The following is a 14,541-nucleotide window of genomic DNA, read 5'->3' on the forward strand; positions in this document are numbered from 1 at the left end:
TAAAAATGTTTTAGTTCTATTTGTACCTATTAACATATACGAATTCTGATTGGACTAGAGTAGTGATTATGTTTTGCTGCGATACTTCCAGTCTGACATTTTGATTTATTTTGATTTTTTATGGTATGAATAATTTTAATCTGAACAAATGACTTGGATACCTAATTAAACTAAACCAATAAAATTAAAATAGGAAGTCAGATTACTATGCTTCATTATATTGCCAAATAACAGTCATGTAGCTTTTATGCAAAAGTTTAGGAATACTGATATAAATTGACTATTGACACAGATTGCATAACTCATTGGAAATGGATTTATTTTATGCCTTAAGCAAGTGACTTAAACATGGGCTGTTCAGAAAGCAACACAATGGCTTGCTATTTAAGAACATCCAAGCACAACAGTGGGGAAAACTACTAAATTTGTACGTCACGTTTCTTATCTCCAACAAGACAAAACTCCTTTACGGTTTACTTGTTTTGAGAGCTGGATGCTAACAGATCAAAAAGTTCTAAAAACTATTAAAAGATGACTCAGATCCTGTGAAACAGGGTAACACAGAACAGGATTTAGAGACTCCATGGCAAAAGGCAGGTATATACTTATTTTTGAGACTCCCAACAGAGAGGAGTTCTATGAAGGATTCCCTTAAAAAACGAAACTATCAGGGTTTGAAGTGTACACAGGCCATTTTTATTTTATTTTTAGTTGTTTTTCTCTGAAATGCTTTTATTTTAATAAGTAATGCTTTACCTTAAAAAAGGCACTAGTCTGGTCACTTCGTACTAGAAATAACAGAGCTGCTGTTAAATAATGACCTCCAGGGAGAATAAGAGTTAGTTAGCATGATGGGCTGTAACCCAGGTCCATGTGGAAGCAGAAGAATTACGTAATTTCAGCCTCAGCCAGGAAATATCTTGAAGTCTGACACTGCGAGCCAAAGCACTAACCTCATCAATACTTTCACGTTAACAGAGGGCTCAACCTCACAGCTCAGTCCAAAATCCCTACATCTTCCATATAGCCTCATTCCTGGCTTACTTCACCTTCAACTGGAGTAACATAGTTGACTGTCTAAGCAGGGTAACTCAAGGAAACTCACAGCAGCTACGAGATACCCATCCAACATGGTACCTAGCACAGAGCTTACCTTTTACAACATATTTGGTTCCATTCCCAGAATAAATTGGTACTCCATTCACATATAAAGTATACTGTGTAATAATACCATTTGGTGTTTTTGGTGGACTCCAACTCATCAGCAACAATGTGGGAAAGGATATTGCTGTGGGGGGCTGCACATCCTCAGGGGCTGCAGAAAAAAAAAAAACGTATAATGCATTATATATATAATGGGCAATGAAGGAGGGAGAGAAGGGAGGGAATCTTAATCACACTCCTAAGACATTACGAAAATAAATCAGAAGCAGCTCTAAAATCATTGCAAGTCTGATGGAGTAATATATAAGAGTATTTTTGGCTTTTCACAAATAACATATAGTTTTAGTGAGCAACTACTACTACTGCTACTGATTGCAAGACAGCAACATTTTGAGAACTCTCCTATCACATGTGAGGTTTCCTAGCCAAACAGAAACTTCTGTGAAAGGCAAGGCTATATGCTTTGCTCTTTAGAATAATAATTATGCTTGTATGACTTTATCTTTCATGACTGACAACATTCAGAAAGGGGAAGGGGACATGATTCTAGTACAGTCTATTTTTAGAAAAAGTTAATTTTTCTTTCTTGAGGTTTTTTATTCCAAATTACAAAGTGATCATTTTTTTCTAATCATAAATGCTGATGCTATAATATGCAAACATCCCTTATTTCAGACTTTTTGCAATTCAACAGTTAATAATGTTTGTTTAGCACAGATTTGTGTACGTAATATACTGAAAGTTGGTAACGGATAATAATGTAAAAGGCCAGTTCTCCCACCCTTCCCGTGAGTTATATTTCAGAACCACAAGCAATCTCACTGAGTATTGCAAGGGGAGCAGAACTTCGGCCTTAGTCTGGGAGGAATATCTTGTAATATACAAGCTCTGTGTTAGCAATTTAAAACAATAACTAGCACTGGCTGGCGATGTGAAAACAATATAAAGTAATGAATGTTTCAATAGGGAAACAGAGATAGCTGGAGGGTGTGATATGGTGTCTGTCTTACGTGTCATCAACTCATTGTTACTAAGAGCATGCAACAAGAGCATTCAAAAATAGAAACTTCACACACTGACTTTTTGTTCAGTTCTTCTGAGGAATAAAACATGTTCCCCACGGCTTTATTTGATCTCTGGGGGTGAAAAAAAGAAAATTCTTTTTGCCTAAACCTTCCCAATACGACAGACTATCTAAACACTGTGGGTATTTTTCTAAAACACACGTAGAGCTCCCGCCTTAGCAAGTACCTTTACTAAGCTTAGAAAATGAGATATAAACAATTTTTTAAAATCATGGTATTACTGCAAAAAGACATATACAATACCATATTTCAAGTTTCCACCACAGGGTCCATTAACTATTTGCCTTTCAGAGGCTACACAGTTTCACCGACAATGCTACCAGACAAACTCAGTGAGTTTATTTAGAAGTTTCAACAGGCAATAATTGGGTTTTAATTTGATTGGTGCTGGTCACAATTGTTCATGTGTTCACATCAAAATTAAGTTCCAACAATATTAGAAGGTACACTCCATCAGGACAATTCTTTGCATGAATATCTGCTTTGGTAACAGTTTCTTGTTATTACCATTTACAGTTCGACACTAGCATTATTTTGATCGTCATGGGTGTAATTCATGTAACTTCATGCTAAAACTTTATTTCTTTTATTGGTACTGTATTACTACCTAAATTACAAGAGAAGATAGAACAAAGAAAAGTCTTGTTAAAAACACAGCACTGTGAGAGTTACGAGACAGGGCTGTGGGAGTGAGGGAATTTTGAAAACTACACCACATCATGAACAATTAAATACTGTTCTAAAAATACAAGTCAAAGTCTTCACTACGTTACTGATATAAATTTGGAGTAACTGATTATGTCAACTTGATTAACACGGCTTTAGAGTGGTGTGATCAGGAAAAAAAACTGACTTGGACTTTATGTTTAACTGAGAATGGAGTTAGATATGGTACAGATCTTCTGGGAACAGTTCCTCCAGTAACTGATGTGTATTACTTACCAAGCTACTCTCTAAATCCAAAACTGTAACATATTTTCTCTTTCTCTCTGCTTTAGATCTTAATGTAAGCTTAGGAAACACTAATTTACACTAAAACCTTTAAGTCTGAGCACAACAAAATGTAAAAGAGTTTATAAAAGAAGGAAAAATATGAACCGTGATTAATAAGTAACTCAATTGGCATTTGGAGGTTTCATCACACTGAAATAATTGTTGCCTATTGCTGGTGTTTAGCAGTTAAAAGAAACCACGGAAATCAACCGTTTGATTCTCAATTTCATACTGTGCCATACAATCAATTCTTTTTAGTCAGACTGTCTCTAGATTTACTTCTGAGCCATAGTAAAATGAGGAAGCTTTCATTAATCTTTCAGATGCTTCATATTAATGACAAGGCTCTTGCATGAACAATGTAACAGCAATTAAAAAGCCCATTAATCTGCATTACAGCTATTAAAGATGCATGTCATTAAAGGGTATGGAGTTTGATTCATTTTCACACACCCCCAAAAAATGGAGCAATTATGGCCTGGCAATGCACTTTGTCATCAAATTAGGTTGGGGTTTTCCAGCAAATGGCTTTGCAGCATTTAGCTCTTCTCCTGTTTTATTATTCATGACTGAAATGTGGAAGTCAAGACCTTTGAAATTACTTTACCTTCTTGTGGAGTGGAGATGTTCAGTGCATGCAAGCTCTCAGTACAGCCAGCCAAAGTGCAAGCAGTTAGGGTTACAGCATAGTTTGTGAAGGGATGCAAGCCTGTCAATATGCCTGCAACAGAAGCAAGCAAGATGTTATACATGTACATTGTACAGATTGTTATACATATATTCAAAGACGGAAGTAAATAACTAAAATTTTTCATAACCTGCTTCCATTGTTATGGGTGCAAAGGAAAAAGAATTCAAGGTCTCATTTCCAATATGCCATGACTTAAATTTTGAAAAATAAATTATGAGTAAATGGCATTTTATTATATTCAGTATACTGTTGATTCAGCTACGTTCCTTTAGTTCTCCACTATAACAGACACCATTTCAAGATTGAGGTGCATAATTTAGTATAATAACAACAATTAGTTCAGGTTTTTTCTTAGTCCCTCCCTCACCAAATTAATTCAGATATTCATTTTATTTTTCCAGGGAACTTTCACTCTCTCCCAGAACAAAAATGTTTTAATGCTACGTCTGCACTGTTACCCCTATTCATCCAGAAGCTCAAATCTTTTTCGTGTATGAAACATCCCAGCTGTGTTCCATTACTTTAGTGGCAGTGTATGAGACATACGTTTGCTATACTACCATGGTCACGTAATTCCGATGACGCAGTACACAATGATTTACAAGAAAAAAGGATTTGCAAGCTTGTGCTTTTTCAGGTCCTACTGCTATCAGTGAAGAGAACTTGCTGGATTCCCACAAACAGACTGGCTACATGCCATTCCAGTTTGACACACAGTTCCTCCCAAAAACACAAAACAAACTACCAAAAAATACCTTAGGGACTCCCTATCACTTAAAAAATAAGCAGTATTTCAACAGGAAATATGGTAGGACTACATAGAAATTAATTCATTTTTCAGTAATTTTCAAAACCACCACGCAGTTCCTACTTCAAAGTAGGTCATATAATAAAGTAATATGGAATGAAAATGCAGAAATAATTAATTTAAAAGAAGGTCAATTCATGTCAAGTTTCATTTTGAACCATGTTCTCACCTCTACTATAATGGCTTTTAGTAAAATCAATGGGGTGTTGCATTAAAAAAAAAATAATTATTTTTACAGCGCAAAAATATGTTATTTAAGAACCATCCCATACTGGAATGTTACAAAGCTGAATCATTGCATAAGCAGCTGTGCAAACACTGGTACCTCAGAGAACTGTAATTCTTGGTCTAAACTCCCTTAATATAATGAGAGTGCAAAGCCCCTCAGTACTCAATCAGGCAGAGGAAATCAGTCCATATTACTACTTTTCAACGAATTACTAAATAGAACGCAACAGACTCTTGGCCCAAGGCAGAAAGTCTTTTTCCCCCTCATAAGCCTTTTATACTCACAATCACATAAAGTAAGTACATACTTTTTTTTATTGTGTTTACTAATAAGTGTGTTCACATGGAAAAACGAGGTTAGCTTTCATTGAATTAGTAATGTTTGTGTCTTCTCTTACAATTTATTCAAAAACTTAGAAGGCTGACATTGCGAAGAATTTTCTGAGGTCAAGTTCTACTCTTACATGCAAAGAGATAATCGGAAGTAACCACAGTGATTACAGCATAGGTGGGCTAAAGTAAAAATGTTGATCAGATTCAACTCTCTTTAGTTATCTTTTTGATTTTGCAATCCTCCGTTAATAGTGAAAAGTTGTACTACAATCTTACAAGCTAATGTAAATGCTACAGCGCTGTGGCAGCCACTACCCAAGCAAACTTGCCTGTATTCTTTTTGTGATGGAAGCCAAGTATTTTAAGAGCATTCAATAAGCACAAAAGAGAAAATAATGATGTTTCAAAGCGCTAGTATCCCTGTGAAGCAGCAGTACTGGAACCTACAGTAAACTCAGCACAGAAACCTCATTGCCAAATAAAAATCTTTTTTTTTTTTTTTGCCTTAAGACTTAATACAGACAAAACACTTATTTCCAGATTTTAAGGAGTTAAATATGAGAAAGGTACTAGTTGAATTACCTTCAGCAAATAAACATGTGCAGAAACCAAATCCTCTAACTGTGACATTTTCACGTCTTGCTTAAGAGAAGCACAGTATAGTATAAATGCTATCTCCCTATTCACTCTGCTGTGCTTCAGGATGCAATTTAGTTTTATTTGTACATTTAGCACTTGTAGCATTCTTTTCTTATGAAACAGTGAATTAATGCCCCTTGCATTTTCTGATGGAAGACATTCCGTCGGGTCACCAATGCCTTCAGGCATGGAGAGCCATGGTAGTACACATCCAGAAAAATGCCCATAGCAGTACATGGTTTTAGTTTGGCTGTGCTTTTTACTTTTGACAAAGTAGAAAGATTTTACATGATGAATCTGCAATGCAATAGGTTTTGCATCATGATATCCAGCAGGTTTGTGAAGGACAGTGAGAATTTGAAGGAAAAAAAAAAATCAATCCTTTTGAAAAATAAGGTATCTGTTGCTTAAAAGAAATGTTTTCAGCAAAGGCAGCAATTCAGAAAATATTTTACTTCATAATTAACATCTTTCTTGCACATACAGATACTCTGCACTATTTTCGCTCAACAAAGAAACAGATGTGCTGCATAGGTAGGCAATAGAAAGTGCACAGATTTTATTTACATACTTCAGCAAACTACTTTTTTCTCAGCTGCCAACCTATCTGTTTGGCCAGCATCCACTGTAATCTGTTCTCCTTCATTATGTTAATCTGTGGGCGGAAAGATTTCTGTCATCTTCAAATCGCTTGTACAGCAATGGTAAACACCTTGGCCTGTCTGTAATTGGACAGGTGTCTGCATTGGTGTCACCCGGCTTTTAATTCAATTAAAGAACTGGCTGCTCTGCTCTCATTACCCACTCATTTCCTCTGCACTTTTAGTCAGTCAGTGAAATTTACACTCAGTGCCTGACTATCTTAGAGTACAAAGTCAGCAGTCCCATAGCAAAGATCATCACTGCTATGAGTGCATTAATTTACAGCACAGCAAAATAAATTTTGCAATAAGAAATAGCCTACGATCCAATGAAGATGGTCGATGGCTTTTAAAAACTTTTTCTTACTCCTCAATTTGTGCACTCGCAGACTGGCATCTCCTTCCTATACCTGATAATTGATGACTCGATAACAGTCCATACAGCTTTCCAAGAAAGGATGCTAACAAAGCAAAATTCGGCCACAGCCACATGTGCATATGTGCTGTTAAAGTTAACAGGTGAGAGGTAGATAAATTGCCGGCTTGATCAGGACAAAGAAATAGAAGGACCCATCAATATTTAAGAATAGAGTCAGCCTCCCACATTTGGGATGAGAGTCCTGTTCATTCAGTATGCCACTACAGAGCAGCTGAATCCATCTAGACTTAAAATTTACATCACAGACTACGTTCCAAGCCTTAAAATCTGCATGGGGAATCAGAGACTGTAAATCATTCTAACACACCACTCCTATCTGCCCACTTAAGGAACCTTTGGAAATAAATTTAAGTTCTAATACAGACATTTTGACACAGTGACCCCATGAAACTGAATAATGTCATTTCTTAAATATGAATGTAGAGTTAACAGTCTAAAAGAGTGATCTGGAATCACACCTAGAACATTAAACCCACTTTATATGCAAAACTAGTATTTAATTTTCTATATTTTATTTAAATGAGCTTTAATTATTTGTAATATTTAAAGCTAAGTGTTAAGAGTTGTTCCCGAGCGAAAACACTAGCTTCATTCCTGTGGATAAGGGATAAAAACACTGGCATGGACAGTAGAAAAGGGCCAACAATGATTTTCTGGTAAAACGGACGGGCTGACTAGGCAGAGCTAGTTGCATCTGTATATCCACTCCGTTCATCATTCCAATGTTTAAAGTATACGAGAAGACTAAATATCCAGCTTTTTCCTTCCATTTCTCTATAAAACAGACATTATTTTCTTCAGTATATCTAAAAGGGAGATCTCTCATCTTTGGATAATTCAGCCAGAGTCTATAATATTCTGGCAGCTCTTGAGTGGAAAAGTAGTATTTCTTAGCTAGGAAAAAAATTGTTCTGCCACTAACATACGAGGGTTAATACCCTGTTCATAAACATCGTTAAGTGGATTCCAAGACAATAATGCTATTCTAGTAATTTCCTTATCTAATTAAAGGAACTTTGTGAAAGCAGTTGCTTCTCTGTCCCAAACTGTCATCGTGTTTTTTCAGAAAGCTGCCTCAATGCAGCACCAGGTGTCCAGAGACGAACACACGCACTTGCTTATGATAACTTGTATAGCTTTTATTCTGCATAATGGATTGGTCAAATAAATATAAACTGAGGTGAGTTTTGAAAACACATTTATTAAAGGAGTCTTCCCATAGAAATAAAACAAAACCCACTTGCCCATACCCATAACTCACATAAAAAGTTATTTACTCTTATAGCTGTAGTGCAAATATTAATGTTCTTTTCCTCATCTACCAAAAAAAAAAAAAAGCACTCAGCTAGGATAGTGGAAGAGTAGAATTTTGAAAGGTTACTCAGTTCAATTTTTTTTTACAGGTAAATTTAGCTAATTTTAATCATAATTGGGTACTTCTTTCACATGCAGCCTGAAAATTCAACCCTACCAGGATTACTATTGAAAGTTAAGATTCCCAAAGCCAGCCACAGAGCTTAACCATAAAAGTGCCATTTGTTTCATGAGCTGAGTGTACTTTTTGCAAAGGGACTTGAAAGATCATGTCTTTGCCAGATTTTTTTCACTGTTTCCTCTCTGTTACTCTACCTTACAAGGACCTATTTTGCAGTACACATGTTGCAACGCTTGACATTATAGATATGTCTTAATTCTTGTCTAAGCAGTTAAAAAAATTACCAAATCTCCCCTCCTCAAACTTAAAGACTGTATTTAGCCATCTTGAATGCCTGAGGTCATACAGCATCGGTTTGACAAAGTCACTTGTGTGTCGAGACGCATCGCTGCCGCACTACACTTAATTACAGTCCACTGACCAGAAAAGGAAGTCCTCAAGTGACTTTGTGTTTCGACAGATTGTAGCAAAAACTGTTTAAGTATATGTGTCTTCTACATATGTGTTTCTGGACTGAAAGGCTGTGCACATCAATCTGTCACATACATCTGCATTTTTAAAGCATCTTCTACCATATGCATAATATGCATCATAAAATTTTGAAGAATTATTGAATAAGAGGGCACCTGTTCCAACTCTTTGGCTTATAAGAACAGAAAAGCTTACTTTGATTACCGGATCTCTCTGGCTGAGAAACCTTTTTTCCCCACAGAAAAATTTCATAGCAACCATACACAAGCCTCACTGGCCTTGAAGATGCAGTTCCTGTTGCATTACTTCAGAGAAGGCTGTTACATTCTCCATAACACAGAACAGCTTTCTGGCTGCTTTAAGTTGCAGAATATTTTAGCCTAAGAGTCCTCTTTTGCACCAAGAGTTATTTAACCACATTGAGTAATGGCTCTGTAGTATATTCCACTAGGTTACTCTTGATCCTTCCAGATAACTTTTTCACTGTTCATTTTCTGCAGCGTGATATATTTAAGAAGTTTACAGAGAGGAAAAGAAGGAGAAACTTTTTTGCAATCTGATCGTGTCTATAAATACTCTATTAACAATCCTTTCCTTCCTCACAAACATTAAGAATTCGATTTCTTTTTTACTAACAAAGATATCAGTATGTAGCTAAGAGTTGATGCAACTTTGATAAAATGTTCAGGTTTGCTTAATCAGAGAATTTAAATTTCATATGAATTAATTCATATAACAGCATTGGATTGTAAATAAGATTCACTTAGATCTAAACCCAGTCAAGTTAGAAGCCTAATATTACAAAGTATTAATATCATTTATGCTTTTAAATGCATATATTGTAAAATACACTGACAAAGTCTGCTAAGTGAAAGGAGATGAGAACCCGCATTGTGTCACGGATTTAGAGTCATTAGGAGCTGACAATTTACCGAAATCTAATGGGCATAGATAGATCTATAGGCTACCCCATGTTACAGCAGCTGCAGCAGTCAGACAGATCTGAGCAGAAGCTCAGGTGTAGCTTCTGGCATATCGCTTCAGCTGCTTCTTCTTCCACTCAGAGAGGAGTGCATGCACGTGGGGGAGAGAGACAGATAGACCAAATCTGCAGTAAATTCCACAGGGACAAAACAGGCCAAGAGTGAGAATCTCCTGCCTAAAAATTACAAGCGCCTTATCATATAGTACACCTTTGTGTTAGAAGGATATATACACCATTCCAAATCCCATATACTGTGGCTTGGCACCATAACGTAACACTAAAGCATACATCGTTCTTCATGTTACAGGAAATTCGTGTATGTTTTCTGTCACGTATTAGTGCTTCGGATCAAAGGTTACTTCTACAAAATGATGATACAGAGAAAGACTTAGGTTGAAAATGATAACCATTCTTGTACTTAAACGTAGTTCAAGCAACCGATGAAGCAACAACTTCAGAACATCAGCTTGTGAAAGTAGTAATTTTCACATGAAGTTCCAGCTTTTATAATTTTAAATATAATTTCAGATCTTAGTTATAAATAGATATAAGCTAAATATACAAGATTTGGTTAGTACTTTGTGTTTATATTTTCATAACTGTTTCAGAACATTAGAAATTTGTCACAACTCAAAATATGGATTCAACAGCTCTCCCATCCCTCTGGCCCTACACACATTATATTAATGACGTAACTCTTTTCTGCAAATTTACAAAAATTTCATTACCTGCAGCATAGGAGTGTTTTGAGCGTAAAATGCTTGTGTAAACAAAGAGCTATAAGGTATTCTGAAGTATTCTGCAAGAAAATAATATCCAAATAATCCATTAATTGTTTCATGCGGTAAACTGGCTATCTGGCTTTGGTAAATCATTTACATATTTAATGGAAGCACCTAGAAAGAGCCTAAAAGCTCATGCAGAAACCCCCCCCCCCTTTTTTTTAATGCTTACCTAAATACTGTTCTGATGCACTGTTTTCCTAAAACATAATTACCAAAAATGAAGTTATTTTGAACAAAAGAGTCCTGACTTAATATCCCTGGAAAATATATCCCCCCAAATGTGCACAGAAGGAAAAATTTCCATGAGATAGAGCTTGTCAGGGCCCTGAGGGCACCAACATGCCTTAAGGGCCCTGACCAGCCTCAGCTAGGGTCTCCCCCTACACCCTCTGCTCAGGGCCAGGAAGTCCAGGTAAGCTCAGCCCTGTGCACCCAGACCTCACCTGAGCTACGCCCTAGGCGTACCGTTCCCCATCCTGTGCCCACACGGTTCTTTGGATTTCCCAGACTGACCTCAGACTCTGCTTGTTACCTTGCTTTCACCTGATGATCGCTGGACCATCACTAGGACTCACTGCTATCACTTCCTTGCTTGCGTCGCCCAACTCCAGTGCTGGGGGGGGCTGCGCTGTGTTGGTCGATACCCAGAGCAACCCCCGTCCCCAGCTCCCCCAGCCCTCTCGATGGGGCTGAGGTGAGAGCATGGGGATTTATTAGTCAGATGCAGCCGATACTGACTGCTTACGCACGGCTCTGACAGAACTCTCCCTCCTCATTTCAGTTAGACAGAGACTCTCTCACCTGGTTCTTTGAATACAGAAATTTGCCATTCTAATAGTGAGTTTTCCTTCACTCTGCACCCCCAGAAGGCAAGCCCAGAACTATCAGTCACAGACAGCAGACTTAATTTTCTCTTCTAAGAGAAGCCCTAGTTAGAGTACTTTCAAAGCTGAGGCATATTCTAACCACTTTGATTAACCATATTAAATCATTAAATTAACTTTTCCTGAGATATTTATCTGTAGAGCATAAAAGACTAAAAGGTGAAAAGTAATTATAAACATATGTCAAGGGAAGGATGGAATAGTGATCATGGACTTTTGGAAGCAAAACCACTGACAACAATTTTCTTGTTATCACACGTGCAGTCACATCATCAACATTTGGTTGCTGCAGTAATGGCACAGGCAGGATGAACTACAGTAACCGAACTAAAGTAAAGGAGAAGTCTTTTAGGAATATCAAACATTTGTAAATTCTTTTGCAGAATATTTTAGTTAAATATTAACTGCAGCTTTCACTAGTTTTCTTCATTGCCTGTATTTGGGAGCTGCTAAAATTTAGGGACTCGTGGATCTCCTGAATTCCATGATGAGACTGATTTGAATTATAAAGTTTTATCATAAGGGTTTGATAAAAGAAGTATTTTTGCTCAGATAGATAAATGAAAAAGCTTACTTTCATCTGAAGGCTGGGTCTAAGCAAGGAACCCTTTTTCAAAACAAAAGAGTACAGCACTACACAGTATGTGAGGACTCTGATTCAAGCACCCTAAGCCAAGAAGGGCACAAGGAGAAGCTTAGTGAAGATATTTCTCATGAGCTATTTTCTGTGTCACACTGTGAAGTGTTGGTGTGTAGTTTGAGCCTTAATTGATAAGGATGAGACATGATCACCTTGCTAGATTAATCTTCTGATAGTTAAACTTACTAAGATACATTAAACAAGCCTTAAGGCTGAGCAATTTTCCCCTCACCATTTTCCCCTACATATAAGGAAAGACCTGCAATAAAGCAGCTGAACAGAATGCTTTCTAAATCTTTGCACAGTCTCAGATAGTTAGTCTTACAAAACTAATGTTTCGATCACCTTTTGAAAGCAACCTTTTCTGCTTCAGCACAGGAGGCAACTTGCAGACAGCCATTCCAGGAATCACTGAAACACAGGATCATGCCGCATATGGACATATGAAAAGAAAGATGAAATTACTGGTGAAATTGGGAGCTCCAAGGTCTAAGATACACAGACTCCAAAGGAAAGTGGAAGGAAAAGCCACCAACAGATCTGACTGAAATATCGTGTCTAAAGCTTATTTCATTTGTTTAAGTACTGATTCTAATTTATTTTCTAAATTTTGATGGTAGCATAATAACTACATTTGGAATGCACTGGAATGCAGAGTAATACAATCTAGCCTTTAGGGGGGAAAAATCTTTGTTGTGATGACCCTATGCTTCCCTTATCTTTGTGCTCAATGTGACTGGCCTTATTCAAAACATATCAATGTTACTATGTGCTTTTTGCACAAGGGAAAGATGAGCTAGTATAGTATCCCATGGACCTCAAAAATTTACACTCTAATTGAGTCATCCTGGAATACGGACCATGAACAGCATGGTGAAAAAAAAAAAACAAAACCCACTACCTTATCCATTAAGCTGGCATCATAAGAATAACCTTTTGGTTGTTCAACAACAGTCAGGCTGAACACCCTCATTTCAAGGATTCTGTGCTACTGAATATTCCTTCCTGGGATGAAAGCTAAAAAATCGTTGAGATTTTGAAGATGACAAGTGGCACATTTTGAAGGAATTTTGTTTCTGAGGAGTCAGGAACAAGCATTTGGGACTGCAGGATCACGCTCAGTTAACAACCTGCTTTACCTTAAATATTTATTTCATTGCTTTAAATATTTAGCTGCTTTACCTAGATAGAGGTGCAACAGTTTTGAATATGAGATATACAGGACAGGCTTCCGGGGAACAGGTGATGCTCTTAATACTTTTTTGTTACCACACTCCAGTTACGACTTAGGACCTTACTACACGGAACAGATCATGGCAATCGTTCAAAAGAATTTACAGTCTAAGCATAAAACAACACACAACAGACGGATATAAAAAGGCATGAGGAAAAAATAAGATAAAGGGGAATGTCAGTGCCCTTAAATAAATTTTCTAGCAGCAGCTTAAGTGCAGTCTAGGTGAACGGAAGGAAAATTTTAAGGAGAGAATGGAAAGATACCTATGATTTAACTTCAAAGCATAGCTAGGGGAAGTTCCCCCACATGTGAAAGTTAGTGTGGAGGAAAGCACAGAAATGAATATTAAGAAAAACATCTAACAGCTGGTCACAACAATGAGTCGCATAAGAGCCTGACAGACCATCGAAAGGCTTGAAAATTAGCCTAAGCTCCAAAATGGTAAGTCTGGAGATGGGGAAAACTGGACTCAAAATAAGGATTCTCTATTCAGTAAAAGAAAGAAAACAAAGCTTTGAGGGAAAAGAAGTTAGGCAGTATCACATCATTGTTATGAAACAACAAACAACTCAGTCTACATTCAAACGCCCGGAAGCATTGCTCACTGTATTGGGTAACCCATGGTCGCTGACGGAACAAGTTAAAAAGTGTCTTCCAAGTGCTTTCACGTACTTTGTCCCTAGGGGGTAAATATGTCATGTTTTAGTTAAAATAGGCATTTAATTACAGCTCCATTCCTAGCCTTTCTGCAAGGCTTTAATTACCATAGACCATTAGAGGTAGTGAAGGGCTAATCAAACTAGCCCTGATCCCATCAGCTATACTTCAAATATTCTTTAAGGGTGTTTACAGTTACAGGATTTATGGCCTCTTTCTGTTAACAAATTAGGAGGAAAAATAAGCCCCCATAGCAATGCTAAGTTTTAAGCATTTAGTCCCATGTTTCTTATCTACTTACACTGCAGAATACTCCCATAATACAATACAACATTTGAGACTCCAACTTCAGAGACTCCAACCAGCAGATAATGCAAGCATATTACGACGTTTCCCATTCTGATCAGTCTCACGTCTCTTGATGAA

At 37.1% G+C, this 14,541-nt stretch overlaps 1 protein-coding gene across 1 annotated transcript in view; it reads right to left on the reverse strand.

Annotated features, from left to right (window-relative positions):
- Positions 1 to 14,541, reverse strand: part of USH2A (usherin) — a 401,466-nt gene that overhangs the window by 223,790 nt on the left and 163,135 nt on the right. Inside the window, exons 30-31 of the mRNA XM_068939839.1 lie at positions 3,850 to 3,963; positions 1,154 to 1,315 (exon numbers count right to left, since the gene is read on the reverse strand). Of these exons, the coding sequence (XP_068795940.1) occupies positions 1,154 to 1,315; positions 3,850 to 3,963 (276 nt within the window). The remainder of the gene's footprint in view (positions 1 to 1,153; positions 1,316 to 3,849; positions 3,964 to 14,541) is intronic.

Source organism: Struthio camelus, chromosome 3 (genome assembly GCF_040807025.1).
Source record: "Struthio camelus isolate bStrCam1 chromosome 3, bStrCam1.hap1, whole genome shotgun sequence".
Lineage (NCBI taxonomy): Eukaryota > Metazoa > Chordata > Aves > Struthioniformes > Struthionidae > Struthio > Struthio camelus.